The sequence below is a fragment of the Puntigrus tetrazona genome, chromosome 20, assembly GCF_018831695.1.
Source record: "Puntigrus tetrazona isolate hp1 chromosome 20, ASM1883169v1, whole genome shotgun sequence".
Taxonomy (NCBI): Eukaryota; Metazoa; Chordata; class Actinopteri; order Cypriniformes; family Cyprinidae; genus Puntigrus; species Puntigrus tetrazona.
Genome location: NC_056718.1, coordinates 17,027,054 through 17,054,849, shown reverse-complemented (window position 1 = coordinate 17,054,849; position 27,796 = coordinate 17,027,054). Strand labels below are relative to the sequence as shown.

General features: G+C 36.9%; 1 protein-coding gene and 1 long non-coding RNA gene across 6 annotated transcripts in view; one reads left to right on the top strand and one right to left on the bottom strand.

Annotated features, from left to right (window-relative positions):
• The window catches only part of LOC122325296, a 73,300-nt gene extending 62,097 nt beyond the window's left edge, over positions 1–11,203 (top strand). Inside the window, exons 3-4 of the long non-coding RNA XR_006247281.1 lie at positions 8,538–8,674; positions 10,964–11,203. This is a non-coding gene — a long non-coding RNA (uncharacterized LOC122325296). The remainder of the gene's footprint in view (positions 1–8,537; positions 8,675–10,963) is intronic.
• scml4 (Scm polycomb group protein like 4) lies at positions 586–27,165 on the bottom strand. 5 transcript variants are annotated; one of them, XM_043220298.1, is made up of 9 exons: positions 26,703–27,165; positions 21,107–21,344; positions 12,657–12,883; positions 11,424–11,550; positions 8,515–8,715; positions 7,521–7,721; positions 6,084–6,290; positions 4,507–4,652; positions 586–3,690 (listed from the first exon to the last, which is right to left on the bottom strand). In XM_043220298.1, exons 2-9 carry the CDS (start codon positions 21,306–21,308, stop codon positions 3,565–3,567), a joined length of 1,437 nt encoding a protein of 478 aa, XP_043076233.1. In that variant the 5' UTR covers positions 21,309–21,344; positions 26,703–27,165; the 3' UTR covers positions 586–3,564. The 5 variants fall into 5 exon arrangements, with proteins under 5 accessions (XP_043076233.1, XP_043076234.1, XP_043076235.1 ...); XM_043220299.1 differs by having other exon boundaries at positions 6,084–6,287; positions 26,703–27,163; XM_043220300.1 differs by lacking the exon at positions 26,703–27,165 and adding an exon at positions 13,217–13,286 and having other exon boundaries at positions 21,107–21,245.
• Positions 27,166–27,796: the final 631 nt, after the last annotated feature.

The following is a 27,796-nucleotide window of genomic DNA, read 5'->3' as shown; positions in this document are numbered from 1 at the left end:
TAATACAAATATTTACATTTTTTAAGGTCGACAACCTTATTAAAAATACTTTTTTCAAAATTTTACTTTTTTTTTGGTTTTGTTTTTTTTGTCCAATTCAATGAAATATATGTATTGAAGTTGAAGTTGTTCAAATGAAGTTCTTATCAATCCATATTTTACTGATCAAAATGTAAGTTTTGATGTATTTACGGAAGGAAATTTACAAAATATCTTAATGGAACACGATCTTTACCTAATACGATTTTTGGCATCAAAGAAAATTGGATATATATGTATTTTTGGCTATTGTTACAAATATAAAAACGGTTTTGTGGTCCAGGCTCTGAAAACAGCCACGTTGCTCACCAAGAGAAGATTACGTCTAAAGTTTGGGAGGTGTTAGAACATTTCTACATTCTCACAAGAGCAGAAAAGACTTTATTTGAAAAAAATGTAAGAATGGCCTTGAACATGGTGCAGATTTTGTATGTATGTTCTGGTTTGCACTGAGTTGTGTTTGTCTGCACAAGAGCAGAAATACATGAAATACAAACAGCGATATATTTAGTGTTATAACCATGGAACTACAGATACAGTTAGTTATAGAGTGTTCGTAATGCTTTATTCTGACTCTTTCATAATGCTCTATATTAACCTCACAAACAGACCGTCGTCGGTCACATGAGTTCACAACACTGAAGCCTATCTGAAGAAATAAAGCAAACCAACCATAAAATCATATGCATAAAATCATTATTTGTTAAATACACAGTCATATAGCACCAACATGAATGGTCCGTGTTGTAGTCCCCCGTTTTCCAATAAAACTCTTCTGTGAGCCGACAAATTTAAACAGTCTTACATGGGACTATCATCAAGAGCAGCATTCATAAATGTACACTTACATTTTTCATCATATAAAAAAAGGACAAGGAATGGCATGGTGCGGAGGCAAACGCAAACCCGACATACGCACACACAAAATGATGAAGCGAAGAAAAGGTTAAACCTAAACAGCCCGCTCATAATCCGGTCGCAAACGGTTGGCGATATCTAGCCAGGGAACATCAGAGCCAGTCAATGTCAGCGGGAATGCTTGCGTGAGGTCATAAACAGCACTAAAAATTATTAAAGATTGTTATGAAATTGTCAAGGCTTCCTACACGAAGTAGGATTCAGTTAAGTGCAGCCATGAAAAGGAGTGCTTACAAACATATTTAAAAGCTCAGTGCCGCTATTACTTAATTAAAGGGCTTTTAAAACTAACAAGATACTCCCGCTGTTTGAGTTCACGAGTGGAAATAAAATAAAATAAATGCTTTTAAAGCTAATACAAGAGTTTGAACATCACACGTGGGTAATTCATTTCTATCATCTCAGGCCTATGCGTTAAAAACATCACATTATTAAAAGCCCAAAACCTGGGCTTCGATTCTTCAAAATGTTTATGGAAAAAATCAATACTCTAGTTTTTAATTCAGTAGATTTACTTCAGAATCTTCTTGGTGCCAGATTTAAGAGCTCAATGACTATTTCTTACAGGTGCCTACATTTATTTATTATTTTAGAAAGCTGTTGCCCAGGAGCACTAATGCTACATGAAAAGGAAAAAAAGCAACTCAAAAGCCTCCTTGTTGCAAAATCATAAACAATGATTCTGTACAAATGCTCAGTTTAGCATAGCGGTCGCTTTAAGAGGCAGATTGTACAACAATGCGCAGCGAAGCTGATAGCTGATCACATGTTAAAGCTGGATGTGTTGATCGGACGATTGGATCTAAACTGTACTCGCTCTTTGACTTAAGAAATGGTAGATCTCATCTGTGATTATCACATAAATTATCGTATTTACACATGATTGCGGATACAGAAAAGTTGTACACTTCGGTGTAATCCATTTTTGGATATGTATGACATCATCAAGGCAGACTTAAAGGAATAGCTCACCTAAAAAAGACAAGTCTTGTTCATTTTGCATGAACGGTCCCTTAAGCTCACCTGTCTGAAAAGCAATACAGTGATTCTGAATGCCATTTTTGAATATAAAAAATACTAATAATACAAATAATAATTGTTACCTGAAATGTCTAAGGAGACTTTTTCACACGTCTCCATGGTGTTCGACAGCAACATATGATCAGAGTAGCACTTCGGCTTCTGTTCACATATAAACTGTACATTTGTGAAAGAAAATTCGTGTCTAACCCACATCAAAGTCAAATGTTACATTTAAAAACATGTTTGAAACATGTACATTTTGTTGCAACACTAACAGCAAGGTTCAATTTGTTTACATTTGTTAATACATTAGGCATGTGAACTAACCATATTACTTCATTTATTAATCTGGGCTAATGGTAAATTATAAATATGCTATTGTATATTGATTTCTTATCAGTGCTGAAAAACAATTTGCTACCTTTGCAGAAACCGTGTCTTTACTGTTACAATAAAAAAAATTGCTTTCTGTCTTATTGACCTTATTTGAAACAGTAACGTATTTAGAAATGAGTATTCACCTAGATTAACAAATGCTGAAAAAAAATGTAGTTCATTGTTAGTTCATGATACCCAATGCATTGAATGAACTGAACATTACTGTAAAGTGCTTCGCATTTTCTAAAAAATCATGAGCTAACATTTATGTAGAATCAGAGCAGCTTTTCAACCTGCTCTGAAAAGGGGGGAAAACAGGAAATCTGGGGACTGAAGAGACCTCTCGGTGCATTTGGTCCACAGTAAGAAATGTACTGTACCAGTGTAGTTGTTTTAATGAACTCGACTTGCTGGTTGAGAAACAGCACCTGTTATGCATTACTATGTTTGTAATGCACCATTTTTAACTGCCTAGTAGTGTTTCCTGTTTAGTTCTGATTTAGCTTGCCAAGGAGGCTTTCCGAAGATGACGTGAATGGTCCATTGCTGAGTAGAGTTGCATTTGTGCCTGTTATTTGCTGGTTGCAAAGTGGAACTGTTTGTAGTCGTACCCTGCCAAAAACTGTGTGCGTGCTGTATCTGTTCAGTCAAAAGCACGATGCTCAATTCTGTTCGTAACCGATCTCCCAGTTTAGCGGCCTTTGAAGTAGAAAAAAAAAAAGGCTCAATGTTTCCTGGTTACAATGGTAGTAAATATCAGAGAGTTGCAGTGACTCCACTTCACCAGCAGGTGGCTGAAGTTCACAGGGTTTTAAAGTCCATGGCTCTGAAATAATTGGAGCTCATTTATCTCAATATGATTTTTATGATGCCTATTTGAAACATGATTTACACTTATAACTCATCTGCATAACTCTCCCTTGAGGACAAATAAGTAAGATCCCAGAAAGCAGCTGAGATGACTTGCCATTCAGTTAGAGCAGTGCTCAGTATCAAGTAATCAATAAAACGCGTGTACACTTAAAATTAGAACAAGCAAATGTTCTGGTGAGTAAAATGTCCCAATATACAGGCAGATGAACCCTGCGAGTAAAAAAATGGTCTGGTGTTTGTCCTTAAATAACCAGTCCTGCACTACAACAAATGAGAGTGACAGTAAATACTGAGTGAATCCATCTGTGTGTGTTTGTAGGGTGCAGAGACGGGTCAGAACTTGTTCTGTTTTAGTTTGTCGATGTGGTAGCAGAGCTTGAGAGCCGGGCCCAGTTTGAGTCCCAGGTACTTCATGATCATGTCGCTCTTCAGGAGAAGAAGTGCGTCCCCATCAATCTCCTGAAGGAGCAATCACAACGTGCACAAAAGAAAGCTTTACAATAATGATAGCGAAGACGTCATAACAATCAGGCCTGAAATTATTCTCTTACCAAATACTCTGATAACAGAAACTAAATTATGAGTGGAAGCCGAGCTTAAAAACAACATAGTAAAGATCTTAGCAGTGAAGCATGAACTAGATGAGTAAAGTTTAAAAACAAATTTCAACGCTGACTTGAAAAAGCCTTGTCTTTTAAAAACTTTTGTCGGCTAACAAGTTCAGCATGTTGATAGAATGATGCATCTGATCGGAGTTTGGTGGCTTGAAAGCTCTATCAAGCCAACATGCTTATTATAATATTTATAATCCAACTTAAACTGAACATTCCACCTGGATGATAATAATAATCATCTCTCCTTCTGTTTCTTCACTTGTAGCAAACACGTTGCGAATTGCATAAATGTGAAGCTAAAGTGAATCTGCAGTGCTTTCCAATTACAATTCACACATAACCACCATACTCAGAGCACCTACCGAGATGGACTCATTTCCACATTTAATTAAATCACAGGCTTTTGCACTTTAATAATGCACATGATTCCAAGTGCAATTCGGCTAAACGTGCAGCCTCCGATGGAAGAGTAAATTCAATTTCCTTAGTGTTAAATTGTATTTTGTTTTTGTTCTAATCTAAATGAGCATTGTGTAAATCTCATGTAACATTCAGCTCGGGTTTTTATTTGAACAAATATTTGAACTTGAATTACTTGAGCTGTGAAACACAGTTTTTTTCTAACTTGCCACTAGCAAATAAATGTGTCGGTCAAACTGACATGTTTTCTGAAGAGATCCACATGGGGGCCCAGCGCTTGAGGGTCTGCATCCTTGATAAACCACACCACCTCATCCACGCTCCACCTGGAGGGGTCTTTGCTGGGTGGGGGCTTTGCCTCCCCTCCCTCTGGGGATGGACTGTAGGCTAGATGATAAAAAATCAGGTTAAAGTCAAATTCATGTCCAAGCTGAGAGGGTATTTTTACTGCATTTTACTGAGAAGTTATTTGGTAATGAATATATACCAGTGGTTCCCAACCTTATTGAACCGAGGCCCTCTATTGTCCACCACAGAAGACCTCATGACTCAATTCAGTTAGTGTTAAGATTTTTTTTTTTAAATGCATCACTCAAATCCTACCCAATAAAATGGTTTATTGCTTAGTATAATTAGAAAAAACATTTTCCCCTATAGAAATTTTAAATCAGACTTCCTCATAGTTTTCCATAAATGTGAGAATCCAGGTTCTTTAAAACAAATAATATATAAAATCACCAAAAATCTGAAAGTTTCTAATGTTATCTTGAGGCCCACTTGAAAGTTTGCTGATGCCTCCTTGGTGAGCCCTGGAGGTATCATTGGTTGAAATCCACTAGTACAGCGTGTATATATAGGGCCCGATGAAATTTTATTTCATTTTATTTTTTCCAAAATTCAATTTTTTCTATTAAAAGTTTTTCTGAATTCCAATTTTTTTATTTAATTGTTTATTAATAAACAATGTCTAATTAATTTTATTTATTATATAAATAAATATACACTCATGAAATATACACAATTTAGCAGTGATTTATTAAAAGTTTACAGGAATCAATTTTGTTAAAGCCGTATGAAATCCGGAAATATGTTTTTTTTCATTTTATTCTGGAATTTAGTTTCATTTTTAACAAATTAATTGTTCATTAAATTGTAATAATCAAAAGCATTTCTAAATAATGTATTTTATTAAAATTGTATATTTACATTTTTCTGCTAAAAATATTTCTACTAAAATGAATGTTTTATAATTAGTATTAGTATTTATAATTAATATTAGTAGTAGTAGCACTATTGTTACATTAAGGAATATATTTCTGTCACAAACTTTTATTTTGATAGGTTCTTGTGAAGACCTTTAAGTTTCTCTGTTTATATATAGTTTTTTTTTTCCAGAAGAAATGTTTATAAAGTTACTCTCAGACCAGTTCTACATATTATTCATGCACCATTCGTTCACAGAGACATGCAGAACATGCAGGACTCATATTTAAATAATACTTTGCGGCTTAATATTTATAGATACTAGTCCATATCATGTTTTATCATGATTTAAGTGTACTGACCTACTTTTGATTTATCCATTATTTGGCCAATTCCGTAACATTCCGCACATAAAAATTCGATTTTTATGACTGGATTCCATCAATTTTCCACATCGCAGATATCATAAGGCATGCATACACCATTTAGTTTTCAGTGTTTTGATTCTTTCTACTCATATACAGTGAGTTATCTTCTCATCTAAAAACATAGTTTTAAAGAAGTGCCGAAATACTCTTGATTCTTCCTTGAATAAGTGGACGTTTCCTCTCTTACCACTTCTGTTTCCTTCCTGGAATGTGCTGGGACTGGCTGCCTGCCTGCACACGCCTCCAGAGTAGGCAGTGCCAGAACGAAAACCGTACGCAGGTTTACTCGCTGTGTACGGTGAAGACATCGCACCATAGGCAGAGTCGCTGGGGTCAACCGAATAGCGTTTGGGGTCCATTGAGTCTCCATGGTAATCGTCCACCATTGAGTCTGCTGCACAAAAAGAAACACAGTTTAGGGAAAATAATGCATGCTAAGGCCTTATTTGGCTCAGGCTGTCCTGCATGGTTTATTACATACATGCCAAATTAAATACATACATGCACTATGAATACTAAGAAAACACGTCTTTCTACGCATTTCATTACCAAGGTACAGAATAACTAGTACAATCTAATCCACAAAAAAAAAAACGAAGCTTTCCATGAATCGCACAAATGCACAGTTTTTGTAGATTTAAGACATTTTGTAGAATGTTTGTAGATTAAAGGTTCTTGAACCATTAAATAACAATAACGGCAGGTATAGCATGTGTAAGCTCAGAGCTACTTGGTCTACAGCCGTTAGAGAGGAAACCTACATTTTTCCTGCTTAAAGCACCTCCTGCTGGCAGAGAATGAATTAGCTTCCTTTTTAATAATAATGTAATAAATACGTTTGATTTATGCAGTAAAAATATGTTTCTTGTCATCAAAAAAATCTATTGTAGAAGGACTTAGCTGCTGTTATTGATTCTATTGAGATGTCTACCGGAAGTTAAGTTAGGGCAATAAAAGCACACATGCACGGTAACGTTTGTTTATGTTGTTGTCGTTGAAACCATCTATATTATATAATATATATATATATATATATATATATATATATATATATATATATATATATATATAAAAATAGAATTTGCCGTATTTTTTCATTGTAGTTTATGTACGTCAAGCACATCTTAATAATTGAAATGGGATTGAGTCATAACAGAACCTTTGCCAGTATAGCTGTGCGGCAAGATTCACTGTTATACTGAAGTTAATGGTCTAATCTCTAGAGCTCCAAAACTGAGAGCGAGAGAGAGAGAGAGAGAGAGACAGAGAGAGAGAGGGAGCCAACAGAATTTAAACACTCAAACCACAGGCCACTCACAGAGGCACTCAACCTTTCACTGCCACTTAAAAAGCTCAGCTTGCACTAAAGGCCTCCTCTGCATTTTCAGAAGGGCAAATTTGACAGCAACAGAAAAGAGTGCAGATGCAATCAAACTGCCAAATTACAAAACATCCAAAACCAAAAAGACAAAAAAAAAACTGTAATATAACTGTAATATAACAGCTAAGTTAGGCCGTGTCGATCGTACACGGACAGATGTAAATACAGCTCTATTAAATGGTAAAAGGAAGGTATGAAAGGGTAGAAGAACGGGGGTCACGTAAAAGCTTGATGAGCACGCACTTGACTTGGGCTGTCCGTCTGAGTGCTTTTCAGCGTGGAATGAAGAAGAGGAGGAGGGAGACGATGAAGGGGCGATGGGCTGGTCACTGAAGAGGTTCTCACACAATAGGCTTCGGCACAACTTCTTGAGGAAGCGTAGGACGTAGCCCACACTGTTGACCACTGGCAAACTCAACAAATGCTGCTTACCATCAAAGGTGGCTGAGGAAGAGAAACAAAGAGTTGCATACGAAAGTTGTTTAATTAATTTGTAATATTGAAAGTCTGCTGGGTTTTTTTTACTTTATTAGTTTTTAAATATGAATAAAATGTGAATACGTTTAAGAATGTAAGCATGATGACTGTAATATTATCTGGTAATAGTTCAAGTGGGCATAGTTATTGATTTATAACCTCAAAATGGCCACACACTGGCAAATTAATCTGTGCAATATACTTACTAATCACATAATTAAAATTACAAATTGTTTTTGAAATAAATTCTTTAATCCTCACCTAGGCTGAATTTATTAGACAAAAAAATATAGTAAAAAACCACTAATAAAGCAAAAACAGTTTAATAAATTTTAAAATGTAGTTTATTCCTATGACAGAAAAGCTTAATTTTCCATTACTTCAGTCTTACATGACTATTTAGAAATCATCCTAATATGCTGGTTTTATGCTAAAGAAACGTTTCTTATAATTATCAGTTAATATCACTAAATGCTATGAAACTGTCCTGATTAATATTTTTGTAGAAACTGTGATATATTTTTTTCAGGATTTTTTGATGAATAGAAATTCAAATAAGCCTTTATTTAAAATCTTTTGTAACATTATAAAATGTCTTTACCATCACTTTGCATTGTTGCAGAATAAAAGCAGTAATTTCTTTTTTCAAAAAAATCTCACCGGCCCCATGCTTTTAAACAATGCATATAAAAGACTGACATCAAAATGCAGAACGATAATCAGAATGTAGGCACGCATTTGTATTGGCATGCAAATTAACCTGAGATCTTTTCTCCCCCGTAGCCCTCAGTAAGCAGGGTGAAGACGGCTTTCTGCTGAAATGCGCTGTCAATGCAGCCCTGTACCGCCTGCTGCAGAACCACAGAGGGCCTGGCAGGACCCAGGTGATCGGGCAGCTGCAGCACCTTCTGCCTGTCCAGGTTAGGACCCGTGTTCACATGCTTATTCACGTAGATACACACTGTAATAAGATGGAGAGATTTTAGAGATGGAGAAAAACGGAGAAATGAACAGGAATAACGATTTTTCTTATAGTAAGTGCGTAGAATTAGCAATATCTGCATTTATACTGGAATAAGTGTGATATGAAACTGCTGTAATGGCATATCTTTTTATCAGTTCACATTCAAGCATTATCTGATTACCTTAGAGAAACAAAAAGGCAAAGTTAAGCACCGCAGTTAATTGCAATTCTATGCAGGCTAATTAGCTTTGATCTTGCTTTTGAGAGTTTTAAAAATGATTTTATTTGGTTAGCTGGAGATGTATCCCTAACTGTAGAAATAAGTACCTTTAAATCACAGTAAATGAATAGCACATATATATAACGTCACCACAATAATCCAAAATGAATTAACGATCTATATTCAATTTCATTTTGCATGACTGAGATGTTACTTTAAAATACTTTGACTGAAATATTTGGAATCCTCAAATATTTGAGACCACTTTTATAGATTGTTTCCTGAGGTCAGAAAAGGAGAACCGCATTTCATATATAAGAAGATATCACATCCTTATCATGGGACCCGAGAGACAAGCAATAAAAGAAAGGGCGTGAGGCAAAGGACAAAAAGACCTGAAAATAAAATCTTTGCTCCTGTGACAGCTTCGGTTTTTTGTGCCACGAACAGTGTTTTATCCTGTGTATTTAAACAGTTGTTTACCTGAAAAAGGACTAATTCATCAAACTTAAATCTGATTTGAAAGTGTAATTAAAATACTAAATTCACACACTTAAAAAACACAAATAAATCTTGCTGCTCTTCTTGAGGCATTGTCTTTTAACTATATCTCATAACGTAAATCATGCCTAAAAATCATCTGTGGTTATATGAGCCAACCGCAAGCAATAAATTTTTGATTACCCTAAATAAAACCAACCCCCTCAACAGGAACCATTTCCATGTATTCATTTATCTCAAATGACTTACAAACGAGGAAAAATACAAGCATAAGCCAGTCATCGCAACAACAAAAAAACAATCGTTTTTGTATGCATTACCAAAGAAATAAAAAGAGAGCCAGAAAAAGAGAGAAAGCAGCCTGTGTAGGAATCCACCAATCACTCGCCCCCCTCCAAAATCCTCCCACACAATCTGTCCCCACTGACTTCCCTCGCTCGTCTGCAGCATGCGGATGCTTTAATCTGACAGACTGCCATGCTGAGGGATTTCCTCCGTCGTCTGTCATCTAGAAGCGCCATGACCAGGAGTCAGACACACACACGCATACACAAACACTCCCCGTGCCGCCCATGGGCTAAAATAATCACAAAAAGTAGCCTGTGCGTGTGTTTAAGAACGTTAACAGGATAAAGTCAATGAACGTGAGTGTGGGAGGACCGATATGACACACAAAGCCTTAAAATAGATAACTGATAGCAAGATTACTGACATACTAGACATGTAGACTTAGAGACAAATGTTGCACACTCAGGAAAGACGATATAATTTAACAAGCACAAGAAACACGTTTTCAAGCTCAAAAGCGATTAACAATGACCTCGGGTCATTAAGGTCATGACCTCCACCGGCAGCAACAACAAGTCCCTTGCGACCCCCACAACCATTTCAAAACCTTTGTTGCAGTATGCGTGTAGTAAGATGTGTTGTCAGATTTCTGTCTTCAAAGAATTAAATATAACATGCCGATGTCAAACATTGTAAAGCATTTGTACAAACATGATCATGGTTTTTAAATATACTAAAGGGACTAAAAGAGAGCGTGACTCTTCTGCTGTACAAAGAATTAAAGTCTAGAAACCTGGTGGGCAGACAAAAGCCTCTTGTTCGGCAACTGCTCCCTACAGCAAAGGGATTAAGCTTTGAGAACTCAGGATTGAGTTTAGCCGTACCGTCACATCCTCTCATGTTTAAAGTAGACCTCGTGGAGAACCAGACAGGTGTATTGAGATGCAGCATCCACCTATTTTTTTTTTATTTTTTTTTATTTAAATCACGCATGCTGTAGTTAGGACGGGAATTCATTCTCGGCTCATTTTGGTTTAAATACTTAGATTTATTTATTCCACTTAAAAAACTATAGAATTGATCTCTCCACTGTAATAATGTGATAAATTGCATGATAATGCCTCCAAGGCAAGAGCAGTCAGGTGCCTTAATAATGTCCCTTGAGACTCTCACACCTATTAACCTTTAAAATAAGAGATGTAACTACTCTTTTCTCTCTGTTCCCTCTCCTTCTAGTGATGGATGTTATTGCCAATTGGATGGGCAGCCCGTGTAGACCACTGGGTCCTGACCTCAAAGATTGAGTGTGTCTGTGCCGTATGGAATTATTACCGGCTACATTCACACAGAGTTTGGACTGACAGATCAATGCATTGAAGTCTCATCGCAACTGGCACAACGATATTCGAATGCTTAATATTTAGATGCATGGATAAGTAAACATATCAGGGCTGATAAATTCTTGATAAAACACGAGTTATCGTAACTCCAGTATATGTGTAAAGTTTCAGTCCCCTCTGGCCGCTAAAAAGACAATGAGCTGATACCAAGTCATAACGTGGCTCCTCTGAGGACAGTGATTCCTCCAATGCTCACGTTTTATTAATCCCTTAATAATAAGAGCAGGTTAGTGGTTTCTGGGATTAGCACAAATAGTAAAACTGGCAGTCTGCAGAGGTTTGTGTGTGTTAGTTACCTGTGAGGACCTGTGGGGTGGCTGAGTGGGGGATAGTAGCAGCGTCCTGCGGGATTGAGCTCATGTCTGGCTCCGGGGTGCTGCTGGGAGGAGAGATGGCTAGGGGTGTCATCAAGCGAGACTTCAGCTATCAAATAAAACCACATATGTATTATTATTATTATTAATCATAATAATTACATTTTATATTGTCATATTTAGATATTTACATAACACATAAACATAACATGTATATATTATAATATGATTTTTTTATATTATAATAAACAGCTCCCAGTGTGTATTTAAAATCATATTTTATTATTATCTGTAATTTAAAGGCAGTTTTTTTGCCCTAATCATAAATGATATACAAACTCTAATACAACACACATAAAAATGCAAGTCTCGGATATCTAGATATTAATGCTTCTTTTTTACAAATGACATGCTTCGTTAAACCGAGCAGGAACGTCTCTATTTGTTCTCTATTTAGCGACTCACACTCCATTACAATAAAATCACAAATTACAATGCTGCCAAATACCACCGCTTCTGCTACACTACTGGTTTATTTACGTTTTTGAACTCGGGACGACTCGCATCAAACCAAGCTGTATGAGACTGGACCGTATCTTGCCCGGGGCAGCACATTTAGGGGTTCCCCAAATTCAAAACCTCTATTTAACCCTTTTTACGCAGAATGTGTTAACGATTTCCTGATAGGAAGGAAACAACCCTATTAAGAAATCGTAAAATGACCTAAAATATGTGTTTCGGAAAATAAACTCTCCCTACCACTGCTGTAAAAAGCAACAGCCATCGGGTTCAGGTTAAGCAAGAATGTATTTGCACTGAGTCTACTGCAAATCTGCTAACATGCACACGCATTGTGGTAGCGTGTTGCTCTTTAAATCAGCGGCAGCGACATTATGAGGCTTGTGCTCAGGCTCACGGCTAAAAATAACTCAGCAGCAGCAGACTGCAGATACATCAGTCAAAAAACAACCACCCTATCACCTCCTTCTCTTGTACAGTCAACATCAGATGGGCCTACCTACAGAGCATTGCTCTGTTCCTCTAGATAAAGCATCATAAGTGTTATACACGCACCATTATGCGCTCAAATGCACCACTTGATGACATTTATGCATTTGGTAGGCACGTCTGAACAGTAAAAAGGCCTTATCTTTGTAGCCTACGCATGCATGCTTGTATTTAAACAGACACATAAACACTCTGATATTTACTGACCTTAAAGCCAGGCTTCCTCCCTCTCTTCTTAGGCACTTTAATGGGTGGGAGGGATTCTGGGTATCGACTCTGATATTCTGGGTGCCTCTTCAGGGGTGGGCGACCCCTCTTGCGCCCTGGAACTTTTCCACTTGGGGGCGGGAGGAAGGAGGGGCTAATGGCCCCAGGTGATTGCATCTCTCCACCCCCTGATTGAACTGATGCAGCAGCAGGAATACTCATCAGACCTGAGAGAGATAAAACACAATGTCAGAACGCTAAACTGTATTTACATCGATATTTAATCATTTTTAAAACAATAGGTCGCGTGTTTTCTTGATTTAAAGTCAAAAGTTGTCATTCTGCATCATGTGTTGGAGATTTTACTTTACAAATCTATTGAATCGCTTAAGGAGTACACGTGCCAACTGATTGGATAATTGTAAGTTATAAACAAAACCAAGACAAAATCCACAATTTTTTAATATCCAACCATATAATTATCATAAAACAAACCGGCAACCAAAACACACATACACACAAATAAATGTAGTCAAGTATGAAATTTTGGGTTCCCACACCTTTAGACCAATGAATTTCCATGATTTTTCATTCGTCAGTCATTCGTGATTACTGGATAATTTTAGTAATCTGAAAGAAAAGAAATATATAAAAATAAACAATATAGCAAATTTTAGCTGATGAAAATTTTGAACTGAGCATAACTATTCAATTAAACGAGTGTATAAGAAGATTTTATATATATGACCCTGGTCCACAAAACCCATTTATTTATCATTTATACATCATCTCAAAGCTAAATGAGTAAGTTAAATAAGCTTTCAATTGATGTATGGTTTGTTAAGATAGAACAACATTTGGCCAAGAGACAAGCATTTAAAAATCTGGACTCTGATTGTAAAAAAAAAAAAAAAAAAAAAAATCTGTGATTAGAAAAACGTTGTGCCTTTAAAGTTGTCCAAGGTCCTTAGCATAGCATATAATAAAAATTTAAGCTTTGATATATTTACAAAATATCTTCATGGAACATAATATACTTAATACCCTAATGATTTTTGACATAAATCATTTTGACCCATGCAAAGTATTGTTGGCTATTACAACAAATACCAGTGCTACTTCAGACCAGTTGTGTGGTCAGGGTCATTTATATATATATATATATATATATATATATATATATATATATATATATATATATATATATATATATATGTATATAATAGCTGACAAAATAATTAAAAATTGAAATTAACTAGAAAAGAAGATATTATGTAATGAACTTTCAATTATATTTTGCATTTTATTTATTAGCACTTTTATATCCATATCTTTTCCAGACCTAGAAATCACAGTTTAGAGATTCCCTGATATTTCCAGGTTTTCTATGACCGTGGGAACCCTGGAATTTCCCTTTCCCTTAATTCACAGAAAGCAAACATCAAACTACCAAAACCAAAACAGTTTAAGCTCAATTAACAGTCAATGCTTCAGCATATTCATTCTGAGATTTCAACCCAAAGACATGACCACAGATCAAATACTGCAACCTGTAGTGCAACCTGCAAACTAGAAGCTTGTTCCTGGAAACATCACAGTGAAACAAACAAGATAAAAGCACTTAGTACTACAGCAATGCAGTCCAAAAACAGAAACCATGCACAAAATGTATAACATGCAAAAAATCCATAATTACACGTTACGGTCATATTTATTGTGTAAATGCCATAAAAACACACTTCATAAATCCTGCACATTTAAAAACTGGGCTGGTATGAATTACATGAAGAACAAAAGCTTGATGGTGAAGCTGTGAGGTGGCCTACACTGTGCAGACTGTGGAAGAAACAGACACTGAGCCACATAAAAGCATCTTCACTATCCTCTGCTCTTCCAACTCACTCTCTCTCTCCCTCTCTCTGTCTCTGTCTCTCTCTCTCTCTCTCTCTCTCTCTCTCTCTCCTCTCTCTCTCTCTCTCTCTCTCTCTCTCTCTCTCTCTCTCTCTCTCTCTCTCTCTCTCTCTGTCTCTCTCTCTCTCTCCCTCTCTCTCCCTCTCTCTCCCTCTCTCTCTCTCTCTCTCTCTCTCTCTCTCTCTCTCTCTCTCTCTCTCTCTCTCTCTCTCTCTCTCTCTCTCTCTCAGTCAGTCCCCCTCCCCCAGTCCTCATTCACTCTCATCCCCTCCCCCTCCAGCTGTGGCGCCTGGCCTCAAGATCGGCCCTGACAGACGGCTTCCCCTGCTCTCCTCCTCTCTCATCCTTCCTCTTTAAAGAAGTATTCCCTGGAACTCATTGAACTGAGACCTTTTAAGGTGGAATTTTCGGATCTAATTATTTGATTATGATTTCTTTGACAAAGAAATTGGTAATACATATTATGAATTAGGTCTCATAAATACAGTTAAAATAATAATAGTTAATAATAATAATAAAAATTGGTATAATTATTGTTCGTTTTAATTATTATGCTACCTTCTAATTATTTGTATTGATTATGTGAATACACAGAACACGCTACTTCCATATTCATTTTTAAAGGTTGGGTGATAAATATGCAATGCAATATGTGAAGTGCATTCGCTTGGCATAGTCCGTACAGACAATAGACACTCTGAAGCTCAGCTGTGCATGCAAAAATAATAAAATGACATGAATCTACTTTTCCGCTTTTCCAGATAAACATTCACGAGACTATATAACAAATAGTAAGAATACAAAAAGTTATCCGCACAAAACATCAAGTAGCACGTTCCATGTGATACATTATAAACGAAATATAACGGAAACGTCTATTTTAGTAATTAAATCGGGATGACCCCAATTTCAAATTACATTCACATGCACTTTCTGAACATCAGATCATTTCCGCTCACCTGCGCGCTCTCCCTCTCTATCCCATGCATCAGCTAGGCCATGCGTAATTACATTAATTTATTTCTCAGGCACAATGCTTTTTCCAACAGCTACAGTGTTTTATTCTACTTCCATTGACACAAAACCGGTGCCCGGCAAGAAAGCAGACAGAGAAAGAGAGAGAGAGAGAGAGAGAGAGAGAGCGCCATTAAAAATAGAGCGTCAAAAATAGAGCACCGTTCCACACGCGCGTGTTCATGTTTACGAGCAGCGTTGCATTGCGCGAGCTCTTCCTTCCTCATATCCTAATCTCACTACGAAATCAGCAGCACGTAAACACATTTTAAACGTATGAACACTCACCGAGCTCTCGGCGCTGGAGCGGAATCGTTATCAGCAATGTCAAGAACAGCGTATCAAACTCGCTTCCGTGCCCCTGTCGTTTCACAGACCGGCCGCTTCTGAAAGCCCCGCCAGCCCTGAGAGGCACGGCGCGCTCGCGATACCACCGCGCGCTCCGCAGCCGCTACTTCGTCCCCTTTCTGTCGTCATGGCAACTAGGCGCCTAACATCCTCCCTTTGCCACAGTCATAAGCTGATGCAGAGCCTGCGGAATAATTTACACTACAGCAGCGTTTAGAGCAGCCGAGGCTCCCAAAACGCTGTGCCCACTGCCAAAAGCTAACGGCTGAATTTTGTTTAGGCTAGTTGATTTGAAAAATGACGGTTTTCTACGACCCATTTTATTCGATTTCCTTAATAAACCTGTATAATAATTAATATGATGTAAATTTAATAAATAATGAATTGTATTTAAAAAACAAAACAAAACGAAAGTATTGTGGTAGTATAGCAATTTTTAAGAAATAATAACAAACGTTAAATACTTGAATCGGAATTTCCTGATTCTCCGTGCAGGTCAGAAATCCTCTAAAAAGACGCATAAACTATGCATGCGTTTTCTCACGTGGGGCATAAAACCGATTTCGAGCTCTTTGTCGGTGTTTAAACAATGCAAACAAAGTCTGATTACAACTACACTGCTGAATAAATAGGCTAAATAAACAAACAATTACAATAAATTACATTTATATAGGTTAAGGTAAAAAAAATATATATAGGCTATAAATATTTTAGATATTAAGATAACGCATGTAAGCTAATTATACTGTACAATATTGTATTATACTTATTAAATTTATATTAAAATATTATAAGTAAAAGCATAAATTATTCATTATAATTTGACAATATGAATACTTTTTACAAGAAACTGGTTTGTTTTAAACAGGGTGTTGTTACATTATTTAAAGACATTCAAAACGAATCATGTCAAATACTTAGTTTTTTTAAGGGCAAATAAATAAATAAATGCCTGTCTCCAGCTCTTGAAAACGCTATTCTATATTAAATATTTAATTTTTATTTATTCTTATTTTTAAACATTTTAATTTTGATTTGTGTAACTTTAAGATTATCTCTGAATAATCAGGGTATTATCGAGATGTACATTACACCTTTTCTATTAAAATCCAGGTGTTTTGTGAACATAAAGCCCATCACCACATTAGAATAGAAATAGAATACTATCAAATCAATCACAAAGTGTTTCATATCATATAGATTAATATCAAATGATCATATCATACTAAAAACAGCACAAAAAAACAGACGGGCAAATCAGAATAAAAATTGATCTATTATCAACAACACAAACACTGCCTTGTCACTGAGAAGACTGACTATGGAGAGCATATACTACATTCAACCAAACAAACTAAAGCAGATTATTTCAAAAGATGCATTGCAGCCCCCCACCCCCCCTTTTCCTTATCGTTGAACTAGAATAATCTCAACACTGCACTGAAAAAGCAGTCCTAGCACTGCACAGAGTGAAAGAAGCTTCCTCCTTCCCTTCTGACCCCCCTCAGAAGAACGCTGGGAATGTGTAGCACTCCCTGAGTCGGTGGTGTGTGTGTGTGTGTGTGTGTGTGTGTGTTTGGAGAAGGGGGTGGGGGGGTGGTTCTGGCTCGTGTACCACACACACTCATACACTATCACATGCTGGCAAATGTACAGGCAGTCATGTATCTGCTGACTTGCTCTGTCCAGGATAATGTTGTTAGATACACAAGCAAAAGATTAACCACAATTCAAGCTGGACAGTGAAATAAGATTCTGGAAAAGTATTTGTATGAAAAGGTTAAGCCATTGGGCAGCGAGGCAATAAATTACATTTTGGTCCCTTCTATATCACCACTTCGCTGCTACAAGAAAACTACAAGTACTATAAAAGTACCATCACAAAGCACACACAAATGTTGTAATCCAGGTTTTATTTGACACAATGCAACAAACTGTACAAATACTGTACAAACTGTATTTTCTATTCCTTCCCTTTTTTCCTACCCTTAACACTACCGCTAAATCTAACCCTTACACAAAACTTTCTGCTATTTTAGTTTTTCATAAAAGATTCATCTGAATGATTTATAAGCCTTTTTGTCATGGGGACCAAAAAATGTCGCCACAAAGTCAAAATGTACTGGTATATCCTTGTGGGGGCATTTGGTCCAGGACCACTCATGCACACACACACACGCACGCACACTCTCCTTCACATGCCGTCTATCAAACGGACCTGTCCTTGACCTCCCTCATGGATACTTGCATGTGATAAACTGCTTCCAGGTCAACTGAAGGTCAAGTCAATTGTCTTTCAAGTCCAACCACACACACACACACACATATATATATATATATATTACAATTACAATTACAATATTATAAAATGTGTAATCTACAGTTAGGACAAAATGTTAACAAAATATTATATAGAATGTTTACATAATTCTCAAAAATCATTTTCAATGAGCATTCCAATTTATCTCAGTCAACTGGGAAGGTTAAAAAATAACTAACAGCTAACTAACACAATTAAACACACCATCTCCACAATCCCCCTACAACAAAGAGTCGCACGCTTTGAAAACAACAAATGGATAGCCACGTGAACAGAAACAACAGCACCAGCAAAGTTCAAACTACAACAGACGTACACAAAATCAAGTGGGTCATCAGCGAGATCAATAATCAACATGGGTTGCTATGACAACAGCACTTGCCAATGCAGAAATAAAAGCCAGCATAGAAAGAAAGAAAGAGAGAAAGAAAGAAAGAGAACGATAGAAAGAAAGGTTATTATCTTTGGGACTTGTGAAGAATCTTGCTGGCAGAGCACTAGCTGCTATCACAGAAATCACATCCGCTCCCATGGCTGAGAGACAGTGGTTTCTAGGGAGCAGCAGTACTGGCCACTAAGAGGACACAAACCACAAACAAAGAGCAAACTCATGGAAACTGTGCTGGAAATCCAGCTAGCCTAACACAAGCATTAACCAAATCAAAGCCTCTATACAAATCACTCGTATAAGTTTTGCTTCGGGACCCACATTTAACACTAGACCCAAGTGGTGACCTTAACACGGCATCAAAACTGTTTCGAATACAAAAGCCTAGAACATGACCCATCCGCTAAGAACCAGTGAAATATAAAACGAATGTCTCCCTGGACACCGCACTCTGTGAAATACATTTAGACAGCCTGACGCTGAGCTGGGCGCCATTCACCCATCCAGCTGATTGCTATATTTAATTTCTAATTATGCCTGGAATACAGAAGCCAATAAATCAAAAGTTAATTAAAGTCATGGATTCATCTTTAGTGGCAACTCAATCATCTCAAACCCATTAACACTGCAGATGAGGGACAACTACTGTGTGTGTGTGTGTGTGTGTGTGTTCATGTATGTGTCTATGTAAATGAATGAGAAAGAGAAGAAGATGGACAAAAGCCTAAGGCAGTTTACTTTACCTTATTTTACATTTTGGATATTTATTTTTTAATTGACCAAGAAAAAAATGGCATGTGGAGTCAATTAGGTGATTTTCTGTTATTATTTACAGTATCTATCATTATTGTTACTATTTTCTGACAAGAGCAGCATACGGTAATCTAAATACCTCAATGCATTCAGATTTAAAGCATAATTGGATTTAAACCTAATTGTTTAACTAGCATTTTATAATGTTCACAAAGACTAATGTTAAACCACCAGTCCGACATGTGGAGAAATGTGGCTGCTTTGACTGGAACAAAAGCTCTAGGTGAACTAAACAGAGAACCATCATCAATTTTCTGCTTTCAAAGTCACATGCCCGGAATTGCCTGCAGCCATTGACTGGAAATTATACCTAAAACATTCCCACTGATTGCACACATGCACAAAACGTGCGATACAATGTGCACCCACACATGCATATCTACTAACTCTAACCAAAATAACAAAAGAGCAAGCAACTCCAGCCAACGCCTAACATAGAGGAGGGGTTTTGTGAAGAAAGGAAAAAATAAATAAATTGATGTGTTACCCCTCACAAACAAAGGCAAGAAGTTATTTACTTCATACATGGCATGTTGCCATAGCAACAGACAAGGGAAAACTGATACTAACAACCATGTGACCAAAATATGAAAAATTGCAACAAAAAATTTGTATAAGTGTAAGACCATTATAACGCTATATACTATTTCCCCCCAAAAAGCAAAAAACTGGAAAGAACATCAGTCTTCCTTCATACTCAGCGTGAGAATAGGGACTGCAATAATTAAGAACGACACACATTAATCTCCATTAATCTTTTTGGAGCCAAGCAGTGCTGAATCCCAGGGTCCAATGTAATGAACTGAGGATCTTCTCACTCCTCTTTTTTCTTTCTGTCTATCTTATCCTCTCTAATACTGTTTTTTTTTTCCTCTTGTGCCCAATTATTCTATTCTCATACTTTTGCAGGTCCTTTTCACCAGCTGGAGAACCGTCTAAATCCCTCCTAATGATAATAAAAACCCTGAGTATTATATAAACAGGTCTCTGTATGCACAAATAGCATTTTACACAGTCATTTTTCAGTCATTAAGAGGAAGTGAGGAAACAGAATCAAAAATGCTAAATTAACTTGTGTAATGTTTATCGACGATACTGATACCTGATACCTTGATGAATTACTGTTATCACTATTATTATTATTATTTATATCAGGCTAGTGTTATTATGTAATTACTATTAGAGCTTAATTGCTCCACCATATTTCTTTTTACGCTTTTTACAGTGTTGCGTGTAGCACATACAATTCCATGAATGTTCATGAGTTCGTGAACGCAATGGCCAATCAGAGGTGTTCAGATGAGTCATCTCTCACAGATGTTCTCATCATAAACAAAAAAGTGCAGATGTACGCGCGATGTAAGCATAAGAAACAGCTTCACTGATCCCTATGCTACTTGACTAAAAAGAGATAATGTATAGTTACCATATTATACTAACATTAGGCTGCCATATCCTGAAGTACACAATTAAATAAATAACTATGATTATATTGTGTATCTACAATCTCGTGGGCTGATGATAGGACTATGCAGCCTAACACTATTAACCGTCCACATAAAGCTCTGAAGCAACACCTTGGCAGTTCAGGAGCAATCATGGATTTTATGTCTGTGAACTCCGCTGTTGAACAGTTATTATGATTTACTGTCTTACTTTGAGAACAAGTAGGGGGCGTCCTGTCTCGTATCCGACGCCCACTCTGTGCTTCCTCTCCCAGGTCAACCAGTTGCCAAAGGCCCTTCCCCCTGTCGTCACGGCGATCAAGGCGAAGGCGGAGCCTGACGCTCTGCACACCCAGGACGCTTGGTATCCAGGAGACAGTGGAATCCTCCAAATCCCTCCCACGCAGTCTCATTCCCACAGCGACTCACACATCGACCAAAACATTACACTGGGAGACACAAACACACACATATCGAGAACATTAGAGCAGTGTGCACCATACAATTCACAGCTACACCGCTGAGGGACATGTATTGCTTCTTTAAGGTAACAAGTTGTCTAACATCAGATTAGAGCAAAATTACCAATGAACATTCAACAGTTTCCACCACTTTCTGAGTAGAAGAGTAGAAAAAAACAGCATCTTATTGCCATCATCGGTTTTAAAAACGTATTATACTAAGAATGGGAATCTATAGGAATTACTGTATTCACAAATTTTGCAGTTGAAACAACTATTCTAACTATTTTTTATTATATGACATTATAACGTGTAATTATTGCATTATGCTATACATGCTACACTTTTGGAGAAAAAAATTGGAGGGTTGCATACATTTGATATAGATAGATAGATTTTAGTTTTCTAGTTAAAATAGTCAATGTGTGTGTGTGTGTGTGTGTGTGTGTGTTTGTGTGTGTGTGTGTGGTAGGGTAACACAGCTTTATCTGAGCCACATTTGGACAAATAATCACTAAAATTCCTTTTTCACACATAAAAGCAAGTACAAGTAGCTTTTGAAGTGTAAGGGATGATTTCATTATCCCTAAATCAGAGTATTGAAGGATTAGAGTTTCTCAGGCATCTTTATCGGCACAATAAACGAACAGACCAATGTTTTATTTGGCAAAAGGAATATGTCTTGGCAGCTATTTCTGACCCAAACACTGCCTGCACATGTTTGTTATTCAGCCGAGTGGTGATGCAAAGCATCTTCAAAGTAAAGATGACCCAAAGTGGTCAGGACATCACACACACACACACACACACACACACACACACACACCACCAACACTACAGGCATCTTCAAAATGATCAAACCAAACCTGTAACGTAAATGAGTTTCTCCACTGCAAACTTACATGTCCCTGTGGAATGAAGTCAAATTAGAAATCTAGTAATTTAGTACAAGAAGTTTACTAAACATAAATGTGTATATGTAGCAACAAGCTCTTATTGCATCATCTGCACTTATTCTACAAAACACTCGAAGAAAAAAAAGTGAAGGACTTCCTAGAGGCTTGTAAACTCTAACTATATTTGCATATTAAGGTCTGTCAGAATTAAAAATGTTATAACCCCAAATAACCATTCCCATTCCTCTCAGCAACAAAACGTGCAGAATGAAAATCAGATGTTGAAGTTGGGTTTTAAAAAAGCAATGACTTTGACCAAAAGAAAATTAATAATAAAAATGAGATGCAAATTAGCCAACTGTGCCAAACAGTAGAGCTATTGTTAGGAAAACTGGACTGGGAGAGAATAGACCATTTTTGACCACACAAGACAAAAAGCCTTGTCTTTTAATAACTATCCTAATTCAAGCATCCATTAAACCATTTCTTTAGTCTTCAGAGGAAATCTAAGCATTTCAATCATTTAAATTCATGCCGCAGCTTTTCCCATCAAAATTTAGTTTAAAGTGAACCATATTCCAAACCAGTTCTCAGCCTAGTCCATTTCCAAAGCTCGCTGGTTTTAATTACTGCTCAGAGAAATATTTGATATTAAAATGTGCATCTTAATGGAAAAAGTCTAATCGCTGCTTAATTTAAAATAATTCAAAAGTGCTGCAGCATTTGATAGAGCATTGCACAGTATTGCATGTTTAAAGTAGTTAGTGGTGCAGTATGTATATAGAAAGTATGCACAGAAAAATAGTCACCAATGTTTATGTTTGATTTTTCAATTGAATCAATGGTTGCTATAGTATCTAGTGAGATAACACCACTTAATAGTAGTCTAAAAAAGGGGTTGTAAACAGTGACTGATGGAAGTAATTTTACCAGGGCTTTGAGTACTCCCTAATACTGAACTATACCAATATATTAATGAGAGTAATGGGACCCAGCTGGTATAAGCCATTCATATCACACCCTGAGAGCCAGTTTACAATTGAACTTCCATAGCCCTCAGCGCAACAAATCAGTGCAAAACTGAGCTGTGTTTCACTATCACAAAATCAAACCTGAACCCTCTTCCTTTTTAGTTATTACATAATAAATAAAACCAAGATGAGCAATCTGGATGCAGAAGTTTGCGTGCTTTGCACTCGCAGCAGACCAGCAGCTGCCCCTGTAATAATGTCTGCCCTTCCAGATAATCCTTTTAGTGAGGGCCACACTTGGCCAGTGCTTTATTAGCATTCATCCATATTTTATCATATTTATTCGTGTTTGCCCTTGTGCTCTGTAGGCGCAGAGAGGCTTAGGCTCCCCTTGAGAAATTACTTTAGAAGCAAAAGACGGAATCGGAGACATGGACACATTCAGAATTTAAACATTAAAATTCATTTGTGCCCAAGACAAATGCAAACTGACTCTCTTGATTCACATTCACTACACACACACACACACACACATTCTGGAACGTTGAAATGACTAAAAGTGCACTCAGTCATTTTTGTTAGTTATTATATGTTTACAATCATGACATACACGTAGTATGAAGACATTACATTGAGGAGTCACGTCATCAAAGATCACGTTAATTACATGTCAGTATGCAATATGCTAACTTAAAGTAGAATTTAAATGAACTTAATGTCTTAATACAGTTGATTGTAATTTTTATCAAATCACAAAAATATCATCCGTTTCTAATACTGTAAATTACAGTGCTTGTGATGCATGAATTCGTGTTAGCTATAATATTTACAGATTATTTATTTTAGTTTTTAAATCTTAAAAAAATGTTTTTTCTTTTTTTACAATTAACAATTATCAGCTTGGCCAGGATAAATTAAACTATATATTAAAATATATATGTTTTTTTAATTGTAAAAATATTTCACAATATTACTGTTTAAATTTTTACTGAGTAAATCAATGCAGCATTGATGATTATAAAATATATATTTTAACAACATAAATAAAATAAAATATGTCCAACCCTAAAGTGTTTAACAGTTGTGCAATCTCTACATAAACAAGAAATTAAAGAAAGCTTAATGCAAAAAAAATGAATTATTTAATTAATTAGCGATCAAAAATCTTGTGATAAATTTAACAAACCCGTTATATGTGGAATAAAAAAAACATTAACAAAAAAATGTAAAAAAACCCAAAGCTCTGCCTATCAATGTCACTGTGCTAGGTTGAGTCAGCAAAACGGGAAGACTGAATTTCATTCTGGATGACATTCAGCGAAAGATATTCAAATACACGTCAAGTCCTTTCAGCTTACTGTATATTTCAACAAAAGGAGCCATATTTGAATATCTCAGTTAAAGGTAAGATGTGGAGCCATGGGTTAAAAGGCAAGAAACACGGACATTGCATATGAAAGTGCCACTTAGAGGCGATTTCCTGTTTTATCAAAGTAGAGCAATCAACAACAGCCAGGATATGTGAATTCTGAATATTAGGAGGGGGTTCGTGGTGAGGATCATAGAAATCACCTTCAGGTTCAATGAAATTTCACCCAGCTAAATCCCAGTCGTAATCATATCCTCAAGAAACACTTCAGAAAATTGCAGAGCTCATATCAGCACTTGGAAAGGCACTCTGTCTACAAAAAATAAAAAAAGATTAGCCACTTTTGGGCCAATTACTCCACAATCATGTCGTATTTCAGGCCCATTTTCCGACCAGGAATGAGTGTGAATTTTAATGTACCACGTGCGACGCTCTCTACAACATTCTGCTGATATCTCTGATGCCTCAGCACAAGGTCAACAGAAAATTATTTATCTATCATTCAGCGGTATTTCCTCACACGGACCATACCATAAAGCGTAAAAGGGCAGGGCTGTTTTTCCATGACCCTGAAGTGTGACTGCAGTGTGTTTTTCTAACCTTGTAACCAAACACAGTCTAACACAGTCCATCTCTAGTGGCCTATTTGGTTCAATAATAAAGAATGTGTGTATCCACTTATTCACTCTGACACAGTGCCTGAGGGTCCGTTAATACACACACCACTGCATTGTGTGTGTGTGTGTGTGTGTGTGTGTGTGTGTGTGTGTGTGTGCGTGTGTGTTTTTGGGGTGCATGTCAAGGGGGAAAAGAACCTTCACAGGAGTCATTTCAAGCATGCTTAATCTCTGAAGTTGTTCTTTTCCCGAAAACATTACTTAAGGATTAATAATTATCCCAAAATGATGACTATTAGAAATTGGAACCGCGAGTTTCACAGCGCACAATTATGGCCCTGGCCCTGGCCCTGCGTCTGCAAAAAAAAAGCTGTTTGCTTAGCTGAAAGCAATAAAGCAAAATTATTATCAGCTCTCTTATTCACAAATCTCACTATCGCCCCCAGGTTGAACTGCAGTCCTTTAGATTTTGAGAGAAACTGCCGGAGAAACAAAGCAAGCACAGGTGGGGCAAAAAAGGTTGTCCCAGCAGACCGGAACACATAAACAACCCTACCCATAGGAAATGTTTATTACTCAGAGGTTCATCTTCCAGAAATCAGAATTCTTGCATAATGAAAATCACAATGGTGTTTCATTTGAGTATCAACTTTGTCTCAGAAGTCTTCCCATTAGAAGGAAAAAATAGTCACAAATTGGGCAACTTTTAGTACAAAGCATTAAACTGAATGTGGATACATGGCTCAAATAATTTGATCATAAATATTTCAATATTAAAATCTGTGCATATCAGAGATGTTGTTGAGAACTCACGGTTTTACAGCATAAAATCTAAAATGATTACAAATCTGTTTAATCTCATAAACAATGCAGACTTTAAAAATATGGCATCTGTGATTTTTGTTTCCTGTGGATGTAATCCAAAACTCATCTTCTGATGAAACATAGGATTTTACGATATCACATTAAATAAAATGATTCAATAAAACTAGCATAAATAAATAAACAAACAAGCAAGCAAGCCACGTTGCGAAGTGTTTTGCAGTATTAAAACATCAAAGATGTCCTTAAAATAAAATGTAATGGTTTTATGATAAAATATTTCATAAAATGAGAAAACTGTAGCCTGCTATAAATAAATAAATAAATAACCCCCAAGCTATGCACCACGGGGTCTAAAAGTACCCAAAAAATCGAAGATGTCATTCAAATCATCTGTTTCTGAATTAAAGACTTGAACCAACGTAGATCTCAGAGTGATATCAGTAAGTCCAAATCTCATCTCGAAATCGTCTAAAAAAATCAGACAGACCTCTAGGCTACTAAACAGCAGAAGTTCTCGCAATTAATACAGCACATCAGTTGATTGATCACCAGTCAGGCGACATCGCAGTGGCCATTTCATATCTGCGTCGACGAACTTGACGTCTCCAATGACATTGACATCAGCAAAGATTCGCCCGGAAAACGCGGCGAATGCCAAAACGACTTACCTCTGCTCGTCGACGGCTGCGGCGCTTGGGTCGTCGCCTGTCGGAGTCGCGCGGAACAATTTAGCCCGGCTGCAGCAGCTGGACTGCGGGCTCGATTTTCCTCCCGCGCCGCCGGTGCAGAAGTGAAGTCGCGCGAGGACCGCGGCCAGGGATCCGGGAGCAGAAAAAAAAAACAGCCGGTTTCGCTTGCACGCAGACACGGTGCCAAACTGATCCGCACCCCGGGGATCTAATTAAATGCCAAGCCACGGGGGCGTACGGTGAAACGTTTATATATTTCGCCTAGGTATGCAAAACGATGTGGAGTAAAACACCCACACAGGATATCCGACTGTATCCCAAAAATCTATTGCATAAATACTGCATGTGTGTGTGTGTGTGTGTGTGTGTGTGTGTGTACGGTGCGGGAAATCTCTCTTCGGTTCTTGGGTTTTGGAACAAACCCACTTGAGCCCACATGAAGCTTGTTTGTGAAATTCCGTGGAGGATTGCGGGCTTTTTCAGACAGCGCGCAGCGTTTCTCAATTTAGCATTTTAAACTGCTGTTTAATATTGTCCGCAGACTCATAAGCAGTCTAATAAAACACAGAAGACCCAGTGCAATTTTATTTAACCCATAGCACAAAACAGGGCCACTATAAACAGGCTCATTAATTTCGTTTTTCTTAATAAACCATACTAAAACGTAGATCTTTTTTGTAAAATTCAACGCAATTTTTTATTCTAAATTACAGTAAGCTAAATTATAACTTCACCAACCAGTCTTCAACTGTCTACCATCAATAAAAAAAATTAGTTTAATCGGTAAATCTTTTTTGTAAAAATTAAAAAAAAAATAAAAATCTCAGTAAGCCTATATTTAATACCTCAATTCGCGGTGATTCGGTTAAACTGGATTTTGCGTATCTGATTCATTTTTATTTATTTATTTAGTCCAAACTAAATATTTTTTAGAATGAAAAATGCGTTTCATATCTGGTCGTTTCATGCATTGTGATGCTTAATAAGTTTTTATTTATGTACCGAGCTGATATATGTCACCATTCCTTTTGGTCGTGTCTGTAAAGCTATTGAAAATCAGAAGTGGGGGCAGA